This window comes from Pleurodeles waltl, chromosome 8 (genome assembly GCF_031143425.1).
Source record: "Pleurodeles waltl isolate 20211129_DDA chromosome 8, aPleWal1.hap1.20221129, whole genome shotgun sequence".
NCBI lineage: Eukaryota > Metazoa > Chordata > Amphibia > Caudata > Salamandridae > Pleurodeles > Pleurodeles waltl.
In genome coordinates this window covers 74,316,787-74,334,250 of record NC_090447.1, presented here as the reverse complement: position 1 = coordinate 74,334,250, position 17,464 = coordinate 74,316,787, and the positions used below count along the sequence as shown (strand labels likewise).

Here is a 17,464-nt window from a genome sequence, read left to right as displayed (position 1 = left end):
GGCAGAAGATGAAGTGAATGGAAAAGCTAAAGGCTGCTTGCCTAACTGAGATGTGATCACCTGATGCAACACTTAGCCTCATCTGGTGAGGGTTGTGAGAGCCAATTTAAAAGACAATTTAAGACATTTGGCTCAGAGATTATGTGAAACTTCCATTGAGCACAGTTTGAAATGCAATTGAATTTACACTCAGAAATAATAAATTCATCAGCCGTGGAAAACATCACAAGTTAAGAATTTTATTCACGATTATTCAAGACAATCAATCAGGAGGTAGCATGTGCATTTTGTTTGGTGGCCCATGGATAATGCAGATAAAACATTGTCAACATTAAATACTATTGCGAATTGGCCCCAATCACTTTCTGGCTAATTAGAGGTCTACATTTTAAAGCCAGGCTATTGTATTTGCTCAGCAAAGTGTTCTTCTTCTCACAAACTGCTGTACAACCTTTGATATCAGATGTAACATTTATCAGAGTCATCTGCATCGCCTCTTGTTCTTCTGGTGACAAATTACATTTTTGTCATGTGTGGATTTGTCAATCCTGTATTTTCCGGCTGGTCTCCGAGGTTGGTTGCATTTAAATAGCTTTTTGTCTGAACTGACAAACCAAAAGTGCCCCTACCTGGAGAGACGTTTTAGTGGGAAAGAATATGGGAGAAAATCAAGAGCTGGCATTGTGACAGCTGAACAGATCATGGACCCATACAAATGTAAAGAAACAGAATGGATTTCAATGTCTTGATTCAGCGGATTGGATAATCACTTTTGGATCAAACCATATTATTCTTCCTAGATTCCAGGGTGATCTGGTACACCCAGCTATTGGCATCATTATGGCAAACAAATCCCTTTTCACAAGAGTTGGACATTATGGGTCACTCCTGTTTTCCAAGATTCCCAACTCAGGGATCAAGGCAACATGTGAGTTTGGTCCCAAACTTGATAACTATGCACTGGTAGTCCTGGATTAAGATAACCATGTGTGTCCTAGAGCACCTCGCACAACCACAATATATCATATGCTGTTCAGATTTATCTCTAGACATCAGTAAGGCAGGCATGGAGATATGCTTACAGGTTCATGATTCAAGTGATTTGACGCACATGTTAGTCGTGCAATAGATACCCCTCAACAAATATAGTAAGAATGTTACTTGGAAGTATGAGTTGTAATCAACTGAATCATGTGTCTGAAACTCTTCCAATCCCCACTAGCACACAAGTGTAAAGAAGAGTGCAGCCTTCTTCTTAAATAGCCCAGTTCAGAAACTTAGCAGCCACTAGGAGTGTGAAGGCGAGGTGGGTTGATGAAACGTGGCCTGAGTTCTTAGCATAAAACTCTGCTACTTTGACGTTGGGGTTTTCCTTCCCATCACCGACATTGAACCACATTTGCATGCAGAGTCCACTGCCTCGCGTGTAGGTGGTGTACTTGTAAGAGTTACTCCAAATTTTCACACACAGGTCAGAAGCCTGTGGAAACACATCGGTGAACTTCATACATGTAGAACCCTCTGGACAACGGTTAACACCTAAAGTAAAAAAGAAAAACAAGAAGTTAAATAACATTTTAAAAGCATTTTCTACAAAAGCAGATCTTAAATTTAGAACTCATTGTTGAAGAGTCTCAGTGGGTGGATAACACCTACTGTATTAGTATATTCAACAAAAACATGCATTTATTTTAGAATCTAATTGCTTCATATGATCCTCCCATAGCTCAAATTTGACAAGAGCTGCTAACTTCCAGAAGTTTAAAAATAAGGACTTTCCATGAATCAAGAGTGGGTTTTGGCTCTTCCTAGGGTTACTGGGTTGGAGAAACCTGAATGTTCTTACAGCCTAATTTTAAGGTTGATGTGAAAAAAGAGAAGACCCGTGTTAGAAATAACTTTGACTCTAAGAACAATCAACTTACTTTGGATGCTATGAAACTATCTCACAATGCAGGCAGGTGGAAGGGCTCCCACCTCTTGCTACTGATGGAACATGGGTTTCCTGCAATAAACCCACTTTAAATTTTAGGTCTGGCTACAAACAACTCTAATTGTCACCCAGAGCTTATGTAATCACAGAAAAGAGCTTTTAAAGCATTAGATAGAAAGGGTCTTTGTATAAGTATGATGATGATTTTCCTCTATAGGGATTTGATTAGTCAGCAGTGGTGTCGTTCTGCCCATGGTGTTAACCCAGAGCTCTCTGTCAAACACAGCTGCAAGGGCCTTTTCATAGAGTAACCTTGTTTTAAATACAGCAGCAAGGACTTTGTATAGTGTAACCTTGTTTCAAATACTGCAGCAAGGGACTTTTTATAGAGTAAAGTTGGTAGTGCACTGTCATTTACAGACTGCACATTCTCCATTGAAATGGACACTACATTTGCAGACATACAGTTTTACTGATAAAACCATACTACAAAAAAATGATAATGTGTGGAAATCAGGTTTCAGTGAATATTTATCATTTGTGCATCACCCAGTAAGGGGTCTTGATCAATTTTGACATTATTAGTATCTTTGTTTCCATCACAATTGAGAACTATAAAATGTGCTTCGGATGTGATTTCCTAACTGATGAACATGTGCAGTCCATTTAAAGAAATTTACATTTTCATGTGCGATCCAAAAACTGACATCCTGCAGCCTTTCCTTTCACTCACCTGTAACCCAGCAAGATTGTCACATAATCCACTTTACTTTCTCTGACTGCAGAGTGAGAGGAGTTTGTATAGACAAATCCCCATCTTAAAAACGCAGCTATTTGTCAGAAGGCAAAGGCTGGCATTTGACTTCTGTCTTTGAAGCGCAGCAAATGCAACAAGGATGTAAAGGCATATTTATTTATTCCTTTGACTTCCGCGATCCACCAAAAATCGTCCTCTGTCCCACAGTTTGGGAGACACTGACTTAGACACTTTGCAAAGATAATTCCTTATAAAAGATTGTTAAGAGGTGGTATAATCACATATTAATACAAGTAAAAAAATATATCTCATGGTATTAGTCTTGTTTTTATATTAATTTTTTGTGCTTTTATTCAGGTATAAAATAAACCATATAAACGTTGATCACAAATAAGATAAATTATTAAAATTAGAAGACTGATGATGGATATGCTAACAGGTCAATGTTTTGGTTCATAGAAAACTAATTACATGTTTTAACTTAGAACATTGGAATGTTGGGAGCTCCATTGAAGGCAATGAATTGGCGCTGGGCTAGTAAGGGATGGTCAAAGCCTTCTGCTCTAACATTGCAGTCCAGTGTTGGTTTTTATATTCCTCCCTTTTTAATTTACAGCATTTCGCCATCAGTGGCTGGAATGTTCCAATGGCCTTCAGTCCTTCTGCCTCAGGACATACCGGCTGTTAAAGGCCTTCAGCTGTGGCCCAGGCCTGTAACTTGGGTTCAGGCCATTTGACAACCAGTACAGTCCTTGGCAGTGGATGGTAAAGCTATATTGCGCTCTCAAAATCATGGCGATAAGAATTCAAAAATTTACCGTGCAATGCCTCCAACTCTTTAGAGTTGGATTTATTTTTTAACAGTTTTTTTTATTGGTGTTTAAAATAGTACATTTAATTCACTTAGCCATAACATGTTACTTGAAGATACATTTAATTGTACTGTTTTATCTATCTGTGGCTATTTTATGCATTCCGATGCCACAAACACATGGTAATCTTTACCGCAGTCTTACATTCCAACATGTTAATTTGCATTATGGGCACCTACAGTGCCTCGATTTCACAGTGGTATGTTTGTGAGACAGGGAGTCAGCTCCCGTAGAGAATATACCAATAAAAAAACTATTTATATAGAAAAGGAATAACATAACTAAATAACCAGATAACCAATTAACGTGCCCATACTTGGTTAGTACAACTATGTGGTTGCGGTTGCTGGGTCTCTGCCCCTCCCTCCTCTCCACGGGTTCCTCCTCCCATCCGTTTCCGGTGGAGGCCCTGTAACAAGGGTAAGGGGGGGGGGCATCGCCTGCTGAGTATGTTTAGGGGTGTAAGCGGAGGGTTAATTTTCATCTACCCCGAGCTCATGCCGTGCCATTGCCCCGTCTGGGTATCATCTGTGACCGCATCTATGATCTCCCATTTGTCTACCACCTCTGCCCACAGGTGTGCTATCGGGCGGCGCCTTAGTCCTCTCATCTCCTCCCTCTGTATCGCCCTTTCCTCTGCCTTCACCCATTGTGTGACGTCTGTTACCCATGTTTCCAGCCTAGGCCCCTTTTTATTTTTCCAGGCCATCGCCACTCTCCTACGCGCTAGCACCAATTCCAGGTCTGCGAACTAGTTCTCCACCTTTTTGGAGAGAGGTTTATCGAATAGCCCCAGTAAGCATACTGACGGCCCATTATCTGGTTGTCTATTCAAGACATTGAGCCTTGCAAGGACTTCCCACCAGTAGTCTCTCAGTGCTGAGCAGTCCCAAGTCATATGTCGAAGGTCAGCGACAGTTAGTTGGCATTGAGGGCAAGCCCCGGTCGCCACCCTGGATATCCGATTAGTTCTATGCGGAGTGAGATAGGTCCTGTGGATGTAGTCGTATTTAATATACTTCAGGCACGTGTTTTATGAAACTTTGTGTGCATGTGCTAGCGTTCTGGCCCATTCAGCGTCCTCAAGATTTCTGCCTATATCTGCAACCCATTTGAGGCGCAGGCCGTCCAATGGCCGTCAATCATCCCGTTGAGTGCCCTATAGAGCCATGTAATCAGGTGTGATCCCCCACCCACAACCAGCATAGCATGGAGGACTGCAGTCGTGGGATGTTCCTCACTATGGTTACCCCACAAATCCTTTAGGGCACTTTTGACGGCTTCGTAGGTCAGGAATTGGCCAGCAGGCACCCAGTCTGTTCCATTAAGTCTCTAAAGGGTACCAGCATACCCTCTTGGTAACAGTCCCCCACAGTCTCAACTCCCACCTCTGTCCAAAGTGTTAGTTGTCCGATAGTGAAGTTGGAACAGGGTTCGCTGTGTGACAGTCCAACAAGGCGTAGGGCTGGGGCATAGGGGTTAGTCGTGCCTATTCTCCCAAGGGCTCTGTGCCAGGCAGTTATGGCCGTGAACACCAATCAATATGTTTGTTTTGGGGATATCTGCCTCCTACAAAGTAGTCGGGCCATGAACTCCTCCCCCCTTTCAGTCTCTCCATCTAGGGTAGTTGCTGACAAGTCCAAACCATTTAACCATCGTGCCGGCCATTGAATTTGGGCCGCCAGGTAGAATAACTCAAAGTCGGGGACTCCAAGTCTCCCCCACTCCTGCAGTATGCGAAGAGTCCCTTGTGCTATCCGATGGTTTCCCCCGTCTCACACCAACTCTCACAGTAGAGTATCCAGGGTTCGAAACCATGACATTGTTATGTGCACCAGCAGGTTGGTAAAATAGTAGAGGAGTCTGGAAAGCATCACCATTTTGAGAGTGCGACCTTGGCCATGGTGGGCATCTTCAACGAGCACCAGAAAGCCAAAGCGTCCTTCAGTGCCTGGTATGCTCCGCCCAAGTTGCACTCTGAGATCTTTCAGGTCATGGTACATCTGAATACCCAGATATCGGAATATTCGTGGAGCCCAGTGGACATCCGCCAGGCACGGAGGTGGGCGAGCCAGCCCTTCAAGCATTGGGGCACACACATCTTCGTCCTATTGAGCCGTAGGCCCGAGTGTCAACTGAAATCCTCCAGTATCTGGAGCACCTGAGGTAGCACGGCCCACCATTCCGTACATATATAAGGAGGTCGTCTGCGTAAAGGGAGATGACGTGCGGGGTCCCTCCTTAAACTATGCCCCACTCCCAGCTCCTGTCCCTGAAACTCTCTGCCAGTGGTTCTATGGCTATAGTGAAGAGTAAGGGTGAGAGCGGGCAGCCCCGTCTAGTCCCCCTATAGATATCTTAGCTACTGGATATCGTGCGCCCAGTCTTGACCCTTGCTGTGGGGTGAGTGTAAAGTAAATTAACCCACTCTTGAGAGTTTAATGAGGCAGGCAATTCCTAACTATGTGCACTTTACGCCTATGGGTGGGAAAGGCGTGTGTGTTGCCATTTGTATTACGCATTGGGTGGAGTAGTCATACATCCTGAATGTGCATGATTCTGTAATGAATGGTAAGGAGAATAAGATGCTTTTGTAGCTAAGTTTTCTGCATCCAGTTCGCACGACCATTCACTGGTTTTCAATATAAACAATTATACTAGCAGGTCTCAAGTCAGCACAGGCAACCAGCAATAAGCACATCACTTATTCCCCTACAGATCAATTGACATTAAGCAAAGTCCATGCCATGGTATCTCGCATCTTTCACAGACATCTCTACAAACCCGGAGCATCAGGATCCTGCCTCTTTTCTACTCTTCATAAATCAATGGACCACATTGTGTTCAATCAACAATCATCATCTACTCAATGTTCTGTGCCCTCACTGATGGATCATTCCAAGTCATGCATTTCACACTGTTGGAAATTACCCTTTTTGCAGGGTCATCCCCAGTCTTTTTGTCCCCTTCCTCCTATTTATTCTGACCTTTTTTTGTTGGCTTTAGGACTCTGGGCACTTTACCAGTGCTAAAGTGCATATGCTCTCTGTGTAAAGTGTACTGTTGATTGGTTTATCCACGATTGGTATATTTGATTTACTGGTAAATCTCTAGTAAAGTGCACTAGAGGTGCCCAGGGCCTGTAAATCAAATGCGACTAGGGGGCCTGCAGCACTGATTGTGCCACGCACAGTAGTAGCCCTGTAAACATGGCTCAGACCTGCCACTGCCATGTCTGGGTGCGCAGTTTTAAACTGCCAATTCGACTCGGCAAGTGTACCCACTTGCCAGGCCTCAACCTTCCCTTTTACTACATGTAAGGCACCCCTAAGTTAGGCCCTAGGTAGCCCCATGGGTAGGATGCAGTGTATGTTTAAAGGTAGGACATATACTAGTGTGTTTTATATGTCCTAAAGGTGAAATACTGCCAAATTCGGTTTTCACTGTGCAAGGCCTATCCCTCTCATAGGTTAACATGGGGGCTGCCTTTAAATATCCTTAAGGCGTAGATCTCTTTGAGAGGTGATAAAAATGTGGAGTTTAGGGTCTCTGAGCTCACAATTTAAAAATACATCTTTTAGTGAAGTTGGTTTTTAGATTGTTAGTTTGAAAATTCCACTTTTAGAAAGTAGGCATTTTTTTGCTTAATCCATTCTGTGACTCTGCCTGTTTGTGGATTCCCCGTTTGGGTCAGTTTGACAGTTGGGCTGTTCACACCTCTCCTCTAGACAGCGACACAAAGGGGGCTGGGGTATGGCCTGCATATCTTAATTAGCCACCTGTGCTGGAGGGGAGGAATGGCCACTCACACCTGAAAGGACTGTGCCTGCCCTCACACAATGCCGTCTTCGACCCCCTGGCAAGTGACTGGGGCCTGGCCTGGACATGGAAGGATCTTGCAAACACTTGAGACTTTGCTTTGAAGTTTGCCAACTTCAAAGGCAGAACTGGGTATAAGAAGAAGACCCAAACCCCCAGACTTTTAGAATCTTTCTGGAACCAAGAGGAACCCCTGCCCAGGAGAAGAGCTAAAGAACTGAAGGAGGAGTACTGTCCCTTTGCTGTGTTGCTTTGCTGGATTGGCCTGCAGTTGCTGCTTCTACCTGAAGAGTGCAAAGGGTGAACTTTGCTGTGTGTCCTGCTTGAGAAAGTTCTCCAAGGGCTTGGAGTAGAGCTTGCCTCCTGTTGGAAGTCTCAGGGACACCAAAGACTTTCTTCAGTTTCCTCGACCTGCAGCACTGGGAACTGTGCGTTTTGTGCTGTTCAAGAGGAGAAACCACTGCGACAGTGCCAACGACGCCGCTGCCGTGCACCGTGACCTGCCAACGCCACACGGAGTTGCATTGCCCCGCTTCGCACCACAACCCTGTTCTCCCCGACGTCGTCATCGGATGAATTCACCAAGCCGCTGGTCGCAGCACGACCTGTGGGCCCCGCACTCCGGCATTGCCTGCTCACACCTCAACCTAGGCATCCCCGCTGCCACCGCTCCTGCTAACACCGGCGCCAGCACCATCGACTCCTGTGTCGTCACCAGGCATCCTGCCTGCACCGTGGCCTGTGGACACCGCTAGTGAGGGTCACAAAGCACCATCCCATCCCACACCGCTGGCTTGGGCCTATCGACGACAGCGCTTCAGCAACAACGCCTCCGCTGCCTGCACCGTGACCTGTGGACACCGCACATTGCATCGTCCCACTTCGCACCGCAGCCCCGACGCCATCCACGCTGGCGCACCTGACTTTATCAGCCTGGAGTTTGATCCGCAACGCTTGTGACCTCAAAGGCCCGACGACTCCTGCACCAACTCCAGAACCGACACCGCAACGTCAGGGACGCCGCTCTCCGGAGCTCACCGCGAGGATCACAACGCCCTGCAAATCCAAGGTACTGTTTGTGGGTCTTCCCGACACTGTAGCTAGCCCGCAACGCCACGGTTGGCCTGAACTGTTGGTTTTGTTGATCACGATGCTGTGATAGCCCCAGGTTGAGCTATTGACTTCAAGGAACTGTATTTTTGAGTAAATCTTGCAGAATTCATATTTTTATTTCTGTATGTTGGATTTTTATCATATTTGGTCCTGTTTTATGTAGATAAATATTGGCTATTTTTCTAAAACTGGTGTGGTGTCCGTTTGTAGTATTTTCACTTATTACTGTGTGTTATGTGCAAATGCTTTACACATTGCTCCTGAGATAAGCCTGACTGCTTGTGCCAAGCTACCAAGGGGGTGAGCAGGGGTTATCTGAGCAGGTATCTCCCTTATCCTTACTAGAGTGAGGGTTCTTACTAGGACAGGGTGCAAACCGACTGCCAACTAGAGACCCCATTTTTAACACACACCACGTCACCCATACCTTATGGTGTTTGAGTGGGTAAACTCTACTCACATACTGCTTTTTCAGCACCTCACCATAAGTTAATGTGCCAGTCCTATCCGCCGCAGTTCCCAATAGTTTGGCTACATTTTGCTGGGCGCCATGAAGCCTGCATCGCACATTTATATTTGGATAGTGATTGTTCCCTGTCAAAATACTCAAAACACTTATTTTGACATTCCAATTATAAGAAATCGGGGTATTAGTTGAGAGGGGTGAGAGCCCCACTCAAATAATAAACACAATCCTTGTCAAAAGTCAGTAAATTAAACTGTACTTAACCCTCTGGTCGCTTGGCACAAGAGCAGTCAGGCTTAACTTAGAGGTGATGTGTAAAGTATTTATGCAGCACACAAACAGTAATAAAGTAAAAACACAACACAATAAAAATCCAGAACCAATTTAGAAAAACATAGGAAATGTTTTATAAATAAAATGACACCAAAACTAACACAATCTAATCGGGAGAACCAGAGATACTGAATTTCAAAGTTTCAGTGAAAACTGTGCCTAGAAGCAGAAAGCGCCATTCACTGTTATTTGGTTGTGCTAGACTGGGGGAAAGTCACAAGTTCAGGCTGACCGCGATGGAGGGATCAGGTTAAACTTACTCACTGAAGAGTTACCTTCTCAAGTTCAGCATGAAGAGTTCCATTGGCGTTGGAGAAGGCTTTTCGTGCAAACAGCAGGCCAAGCGTCGTGGACGGTTATTGCTGTAGGGCGAATAGCCGGTGGTCACTGGAGCTTTGCGTTGGTGGATCATGGACAGTCACTGTCGGTGCAAAGTGCAGCAGATGGTTGCTGTCGGCGTGAATAGCAGTTCTCACCCAAACTTTGCATTAACAGTCGTCACAGGCAAAGGAGTCTTGGCATGAATGGGTGTATTCAGGGTTGTGAAAAGCACAAACTTCAGATTTTCATCTTTTTATTGTGAAGGAGTTCTCACTGATACCCATCAAGGGGACACCTTTTGTGGATCAGGGATCACTTCAGTAGCGGCTGGCAGCATGGCTAAAGCAGGTCCAGTTGGTGCTGGTCCGCTGGGCAATTGCAGGGGGAGTTATGGAAGCGTGTTGCATCACTGTAGCGCACACAAGAGGCTAGCAAGCTATCCTCGGAGGCACTCTGGTGGTTCCTGGGCTCAGGGAAGGAGGCCCAGTCTTCCTTCTTAAGACAGCAAGGGAGCCTTTTGCTGATCACTCCTAGATCTGTGGAAGATTCAGAAGTCGGGCCTAAGAGTGCCACCTGTTATCTCCCGTGCCAGGCGTCGTGCAGGGACAACCGCTAGCCCATCCCCAACTGGTTCTGACCAGTTTCACTGTCCTTCCCGTGTTTGGCTGCTCTCGGTCTATGGTGACAAAAGCAAGGGCAGGCCTGGTGTCAGGTTCTCCTCCCATTCCTCGTCTTCCTTTTAGCCAATGCCCTCTTCCTTTTTTTTTCCTTTCCCTTATTAGTTCCCCAGTTGAGTTTTTGGTAAAAGGTTTGCAAATCAATGCTAAAGCCTGGTTCACAAGAAGGTCTGTGAAGGTCCTATTCTCAAGTGGGTAGATTTTTTTGAGCTTTGTGCAATTGCCCTTCATGGATGCCACAGTTGTAGATATTTAATGCACTGTGTATCTTGTCGTGTGAACAATTTATTCAGTTTTCAGAATGGTTTCATCTTATTCCCAAATGTCAACCACCTTAGATCTCCCCATTATATCTCATTCCCGGAACCCCGCTATCCTTCCCACTTCCTGTAAGACTGAACATTCCCATTTCTCTGAACATCGAGCCCTTCTAACATCTGCACATCCAATATTTCCCAACTCTACTCAGTCACTAGGCCCCCATCACTCGGAACTCCCAGCATTCCCCCTGTCTCTGCACATCCAGTCTTTCCCATCTCAGTGTACACTCACTATTTCTTATCTTTCCATGCACCCTGAATTGTCCATCTCTCTGCACACATCGCTTTTGATTTTCCATCTCTGCATTTCACATCCCTAAGTATCCGATATTAAATAAATTGGGGGGGATTAAGCCACTCCTTGTAAAATGAGACTCTGCAAAAGTCATCTAGTAAACCCTTTCGGTTGTGTGGGACGAATTGTGACTCAGAATTAGATACAATGGATGGCTAAGAACGTTATGGGACAGCTAATTAATTAATCGGAATCTTAAATGAAACAAATTGCCTCTCAGAAAGAGGTAGAATAATGTAAAAACAAGCACTTGTTCAACTAGTCCAGCACTGGCAGGCAGACTTTTGGCTTTGCCAATGCTTGTTTTGTCACGTTTTTTGAAAAAAAATATTATTGGGGAAGCTGCTGAGCCCTTATCAATTAGAGCAGAAAGGATGGCTAAAAGCACAAATATTCTTGGTGCCCAAAAGCACACATAGCCCTAGTGATCCCTGGCAAAAAAAAGGGACTTAGTTTGTATAAATCGCCTATCTTCCTCTTAAACTGGTTTCACAGAACTCGTGCCAGTGACAAGCCACACGTATGATTCTAAAAAAAAGCACAGGCAAAGCCAATAGGTCTGGTCTTGGCAAGCTGGTACAATGATTATTTTTTATTATTTCTAGCATATTCCACAAAAAAGAAAAGGTAGTCAAAAAATGTGTCGTCTAACTGCGGCGGCCATATGCTTTTTAAAAAAATGGTCAATTTAAAACATGAGTTAACCAATACATATAATTTTAATAGAACACCAAGTGCTTACAACTATGTGGGTTTACGTAAAACACCCTTACACCTCCTTTTTAGCTTTACTGTACGTCACATGAAACTAAGATTGTTATTTGTACAAAGAAAGGGTAATAGTGGCTTTGAATTACTGCAACCTAAAGACCGTTCATACACACAATTAAGACTACAAAAAATTCAAAAGATAAAGAATTAAAAAAAAAAACATTGGTCCATCAGCCCTGACATGAAGTGCACTTCTTTTTAAGCAGATGTGCATGTGTGATTGGGGAAAATGCCGTCAACCACTGTGACGGACAGCAGTTTGTCCCATGCTGTGGCGAGTGGAAGCAAAATATACATGACAAGTGAACAGACCAGTGTAAGAAGTGGGGTCACTTGGAGCCCTTCTATGAATCCATATGTGTGTGTATTTTTTAATAATTATTTTGATTGCATGAGGCTGGCCATTAAGCTAAAGCGATCTCCAGGCCATACCTAGAAAAGTGGACGCCGACCCAATGGAGCCACCTGATGACAGTCTATAGCCCTACTACTATGTGCCAGTGAAGTGTTCATAGCACAGAGCTTTCAGAATATTTTGAACCCTATGAGCTGCAAGATCCAGCACAGGTTGGCATTAAAGCAAATCATGGAACCAAATCTGCTCTGAAAGTGTCACTGGACGATCTCTGCGTTGCACTGGATTCAGACATGGCGGCAGTTAGGGTCCTCTGTCACTTTCAGTCGCCTTCGACAGAGTGGCCCATTCCATCTTCGCTCAGCAATTATGCGGCTTGGGGGTTAGAGGGAAACAGTCTGTATCACTCATTCTCACTGGGGCCCTTCGTTACTCAAAACCCTACACTGTGGTGTTCCAGAAGGCTGCGCGCTTGTTCACACTTTAGTCACTTTGAATTTACTTAACATGGCCATGTGGGTGATGCCCACATGATCGTTTGACCCAAGGGCAACGAGGAATCAACTTGGCAATAGCTTCTGACATATTTGATGGTGAAAGCACATTGGACGAGTAAGAATCCGCTTCAGCTAAATAACAAAAAAACTCGAGTTTTAGTAGTGGGAGGAACAGACAACCTCGGGTCCAATGACCTCTGGTCCTTTACAATGGAAGCCACTTCAAAGCCTGTGAATCCTGTAAGAAGCCTGGACTCTAATGTTGAATACAACCCTTTTCTGAACCTAAGGAGAGTTCTGCCACTCAGTGCTATCCTACAGAAAATCCATAGTCCAGACTGCGAGTACTTAATTCTTTGTATACTGGTCATGCAAGAGACCTCACCACAAAAGCCACACCATTCAAAGTCATGCAGTTAAGGTAGTTCTGAAAGCAAACAGATGACATCCAGATGCTTATCAGTGAGCAGAACTACATCTCCTGACTGTGTGCTTAAATAGGTATTGTTTAAACGTCTGTGCGTTTGACAAGGAGCTGTAAATGCCTCAGGACCTCTTTCTTCAAAGACTGTTTCACAAAAATGCTCCTGGCTGGACACTTTGGGCTTTTAAAGCTCACCTTTGTCAAATACTTAGAATCAAACCAACCAGGACTGGAAGATGCATGTTTTATTATGGCACTGCTAAGGCATGAAATCAAATGCTTGGATTGACAAATGCATATGCGGTCTGATGGGCAAGGATCCCCAAAATGGTTGCGTACTTTGTAGGTGCCCAATTATCTCAAGACGCATCATGATTCTCCAGATGGTGACGTCACCATTTATGGACTAGGATAGAAACTCACGTCCGTAAGACCAATAGGAGCCTGTCTAGGATAAATGACTCCTCGATAAACCCCACCCTATAAGGAGACACCTACACAGATCAGGGGAGCCATACCTGGCACAGAACACAAAGAATGACTGTAAACCATGTTAAGTCACATCATGGAGAAAATAGGAATGATGAAGATCAGATAGTTGGTAAGCCAGATCTAAAACTAGCAGCCCAGGAGGGTCCAGGTCCCTGAAAGATGTTGGCAAATACACCTGAAAAGTGGCTGACAAATGGGTACAATCAAACCATCTGCTACAGCTGGAGATTGGACAGGATGATGGGATCACCTTGACTACATATCTGCACTATATTCAGCTTTAAATGATACTCATTTGTGGAAGGGCAAAGTGACAGGAGTCGTGGAAATCTGTACCCCATATAAGCCTCCACGAGTCTTGTGCTGGGCTCCCGTCAGGTGCATCCCACTGGCCCCGCCAGCTGGGCAGGTGTAATATAGTATCTGTCCTTTGTGAGGGACCAGTAATTGACCCTTAGTGGGCTCAGATCTGGAGAGTGTCTGCTGCCGGATGTCCTGGAGGATTACCAGAAACACAAAAATTATATATTTTTTTATAACTTCTTGCACACTGCGAAAATCCAAATTCATTTTAACATGGTTGCTGCCGTAATTGTAGAAGAAAAAAAAAAACCAGAAACACATGCATCAAGACAATCCACCAGCACCCGCATGCTCGCCTTGGCATGGCTGAACTGGCAAACCATTAACAACCGGTTTTCAGGGCTGATCGTCAACAAAATACCTTAAAATTAAAGCTCAATAAACTCTGAAGGTGCAGAGAAGTGGCCCAACTCTCTCTACTTGGAAAACAGCTCCTCGGTCATCAGAGGAGACCTGCTTACCTTCATACTTCACCTCTGATATCCACTGACCCAGAAGTTGGGAGAGGGATGAGACTGTGAACACATTATTTGTGCCAATCATGCTATGCCAGAGTATTCTTTGATGCAGTTTATCCTTTTTAATATCTACTTATGTTACTCACAAGTGTTATTTGCTTACTCTAGGTCAGTGGTTCTTAACATTTTGACTTCTGTGGACCCCCACTTAATCATTATTTGAATCTGTGGACCCCCACCAAACCATTATTGGAATCCTGGGATCCCCACTCAGCCAGTAGTAGAAGCCAGGGAACCCAGTCTAAGATTTTTCAATTATTTGATCTGCAATAAATACACAAAAAATACATAAAACAAGCGTTCAACAAACAATACACACATTTTTATATATTTCATGTAATTAATAAACAAATATAAAATATACGAAAAATTAATAGGATGGAACATTTCTAAATTCAATTAAGGCAACTCATCATTCATATTATGAGCCATATGTACAAAACATTTTTGGGAGGATGCGAATCGGGCCGTTTGCGACAGAAAAAAGCATTTAGGAGCGTACGAAAGCCAAAATGTGATTTGGGAGCCTGTTACCAAATCGCAGTTTGGCTTTGCGAATGAGTATTTGGAAAGGGCGCCTTTTAGGCGTCTCTTCAAAATACCAATGTGCAGTGATATTTATTCAAACTTTGTGACCAAATTCTGGTTACAAAACATTAATATTTTACTGACACCTTGAAGGAGGAGGTAACCAATTTGCAAATGAAAATGAAAAAATATTTATCTTTCAAAAGCAGTGCAAAACCACTGTCTGCTCTTAAAAAACAAAAAACGTACAAGTTTAATTTTCTTTTTTTTTTTTAAGCAAAAAAAAACATGTCCATAAAGGAAAACAGGTACAGGTTGCATTTTTTTTTTTTTTTTAACTTGCTTTATTTCAAAGTAATCACAGAGATGGTGGTCTGCTGACTCCAACAGGCAACCATCCCTGTGATGGCAGCGATTCCTAGTGGGTCTCAAATTGCGACCTACTTCATTAATATTCACGAAGTAGGTCAATTGGCGATCCGAGTAGGAATCACTATTTTTAAATATGCTATTCAGTACATTAGGAATTGCGATTTCCTTATTGGCAATTCTGTAAGAATTGCAATTTGGAAAACACCATTCCTAATGTTGGTACATGTGGCCCTATAATCTGTTTGATGCACTTACTCTGCACCCACAAATCAATCGAGTATACTGTCTGCATTTTTTGTCTCCAATTTCAAATGCCTTCATATTTGTTATAAATGATATGTTCGATTGTACATCTTGCTTCTTTATCTATATATATATGCACTTTATTAATCTGTTATTATTATTTAATTTTCTAAGCAACCAAAGACCCCCTGAGCAGGCTTCTCAGGCCCCCAAGGGTCCCTGTAATACAGGTTAAGAACCACAACCCTCTGCGATTCAGAGTGGGTCCCAAAAAACACTCATAAAATCAGAAAGACTTGCTAAGGGTCTTGCAATTCCTGATTTTGGAGTTGCAAATATGCTATTTTTCAAATCGCATACTTTGCAATCACAAGATGAGCCTGCATTTCAGGCACGGGTTATATGAGCAAATTATGCCAATCATTCAAAAATAAAAATAACTTGGCACGAAATCAAATACTGTAGTAAGTACACAAAGACACGAGAGGGCGCTCTAACCTCAGAAAAGCTGGGAGTTTCAGTCTTTCAAGGTCGAAAAACGTACTATCAAGTAAATGACACCAAAATCCCGAGTCCGTTTCTAAATAACAGCTTAGGCTCGGACATTCATTCCTACGGTCCAGTGTCGGAGTGGCCTTTAGGCAGGGCCACTGGAATTATGCAGCAGGAAAGGGTCAATTTATGCTGGAGGGTTGACTAAATTAAGCGGTAAGAAAAGGAAAATTATGCGGCATATTGCGGCACATTTTGTAATGGCATTAGTTCATTATTTTATTATCTTTAAACTTAGTAAGTCTCTGTGGGCATTGGTTTCACCTCATTAGTGAACGTTTAACAGCCAACTGTAGTAATAAGCCAAGAAAGGCAACCAAGCAACTTTGCAAAGGTCCTTCCACTGTGTGGCAAACACGTGTTGTCGCATTTCTAGTAACTTTTGAACCGTTTGAGCTTAAAACAAATTTTGTATTAAACGTCACAGATTATGCGGTAGATGATGGTTTATGTGGCAAATGCAGCAAATCTATAATTCTGCGAAAATCGCTGCAAAAATGTCATAATTGCAGTGGCCCTGTTTATAGCGTAGCCAGGCAGGACTCGGGGTTTCCGCCTGGCCACTTTTCCAAGGGCACCACCGGCATTGTCGTGCGCCAGTTAACGCTGGCATTTTGAGCCCTCATCTGTACAACTTCAAACAGCAAATAGAAAACAATTTTAAATGTGTTCTAAAGAGGAATTAATAAACCCTGAATTATGATTAAAGTAACCAAAGGCAGAAAATTCATGTTACAAATGAACGCTTTCGATTTTGTTTAAAATCTAATTTAGTATCGTGCCCAGGCCTTTACAAGTTGTTATTTTTCTCCTGGAAAGGTGGCAACCCTAGTAGCAGTTCCAGTGGTCCCAGGTCAGTGTGTGCAGCATACGTGCCACATTTATAGAAGGGAGATTCAAAAAATGAACAAATACACCGGGAGAATGCATTTCACCCATTCACTTCTATTGAAGCAGAGGCAATTTCCGTCGGGAGGAAATCAAATTTAAGTCATTTCTTGCTTCAAAAATCGGGAATCTCCTGCCGGAATCGGGTCTATTGGCACGTACATTGTGTGGGTTGTTTTGTTGCCTCCTCATGGGTCTGTTGGGCAGGTTTTTAATGTTGATTATCCTGATATTAAAATAAACATTGCCTGCAGCTAGTTCAAAGCCACGCAGTCTTCCATCCTTTGCAGAACACTGATACAGCTTGCATTTCCAAGTTCAAAACTGCCCTAATTTGCAAACACGAGCCTTTTTTTTTTTTAGCTAATTCACTAATGTGGCCGCCTCAGTTTTGGCCCCTAGGGGCTATACTCTGTCCCAGTCCCACCCTACTCAGACTGATCTGCGTGAACAATACACTATTTGCCACATATTAATAGTTTCTGTTCTTGTTCAGCACAGTTGTTCAATAAGTGCACATCTTTAACAATCTAAAACTTAAAGTTGGATAATGCC

General features: G+C 43.5%; 1 protein-coding gene across 3 annotated transcripts in view; it reads right to left on the bottom strand.

The window, feature by feature from the left end:
- Window positions 1-225: 225 nt before the first annotated feature.
- Window positions 226-17,464, bottom strand: part of LOC138249726 (folate receptor gamma-like) — a 58,590-nt gene continuing 41,351 nt past the window's right edge. For all 3 annotated transcript variants that reach the window (XM_069203760.1, XM_069203759.1, XM_069203761.1), the window contains exon 5: window positions 226-1,539. In XM_069203760.1, the coding sequence (XP_069059861.1) occupies window positions 1,256-1,539 (284 nt within the window). In that variant the 3' untranslated portion in view covers window positions 226-1,255. The remainder of the gene's footprint in view (window positions 1,540-17,464) is intronic.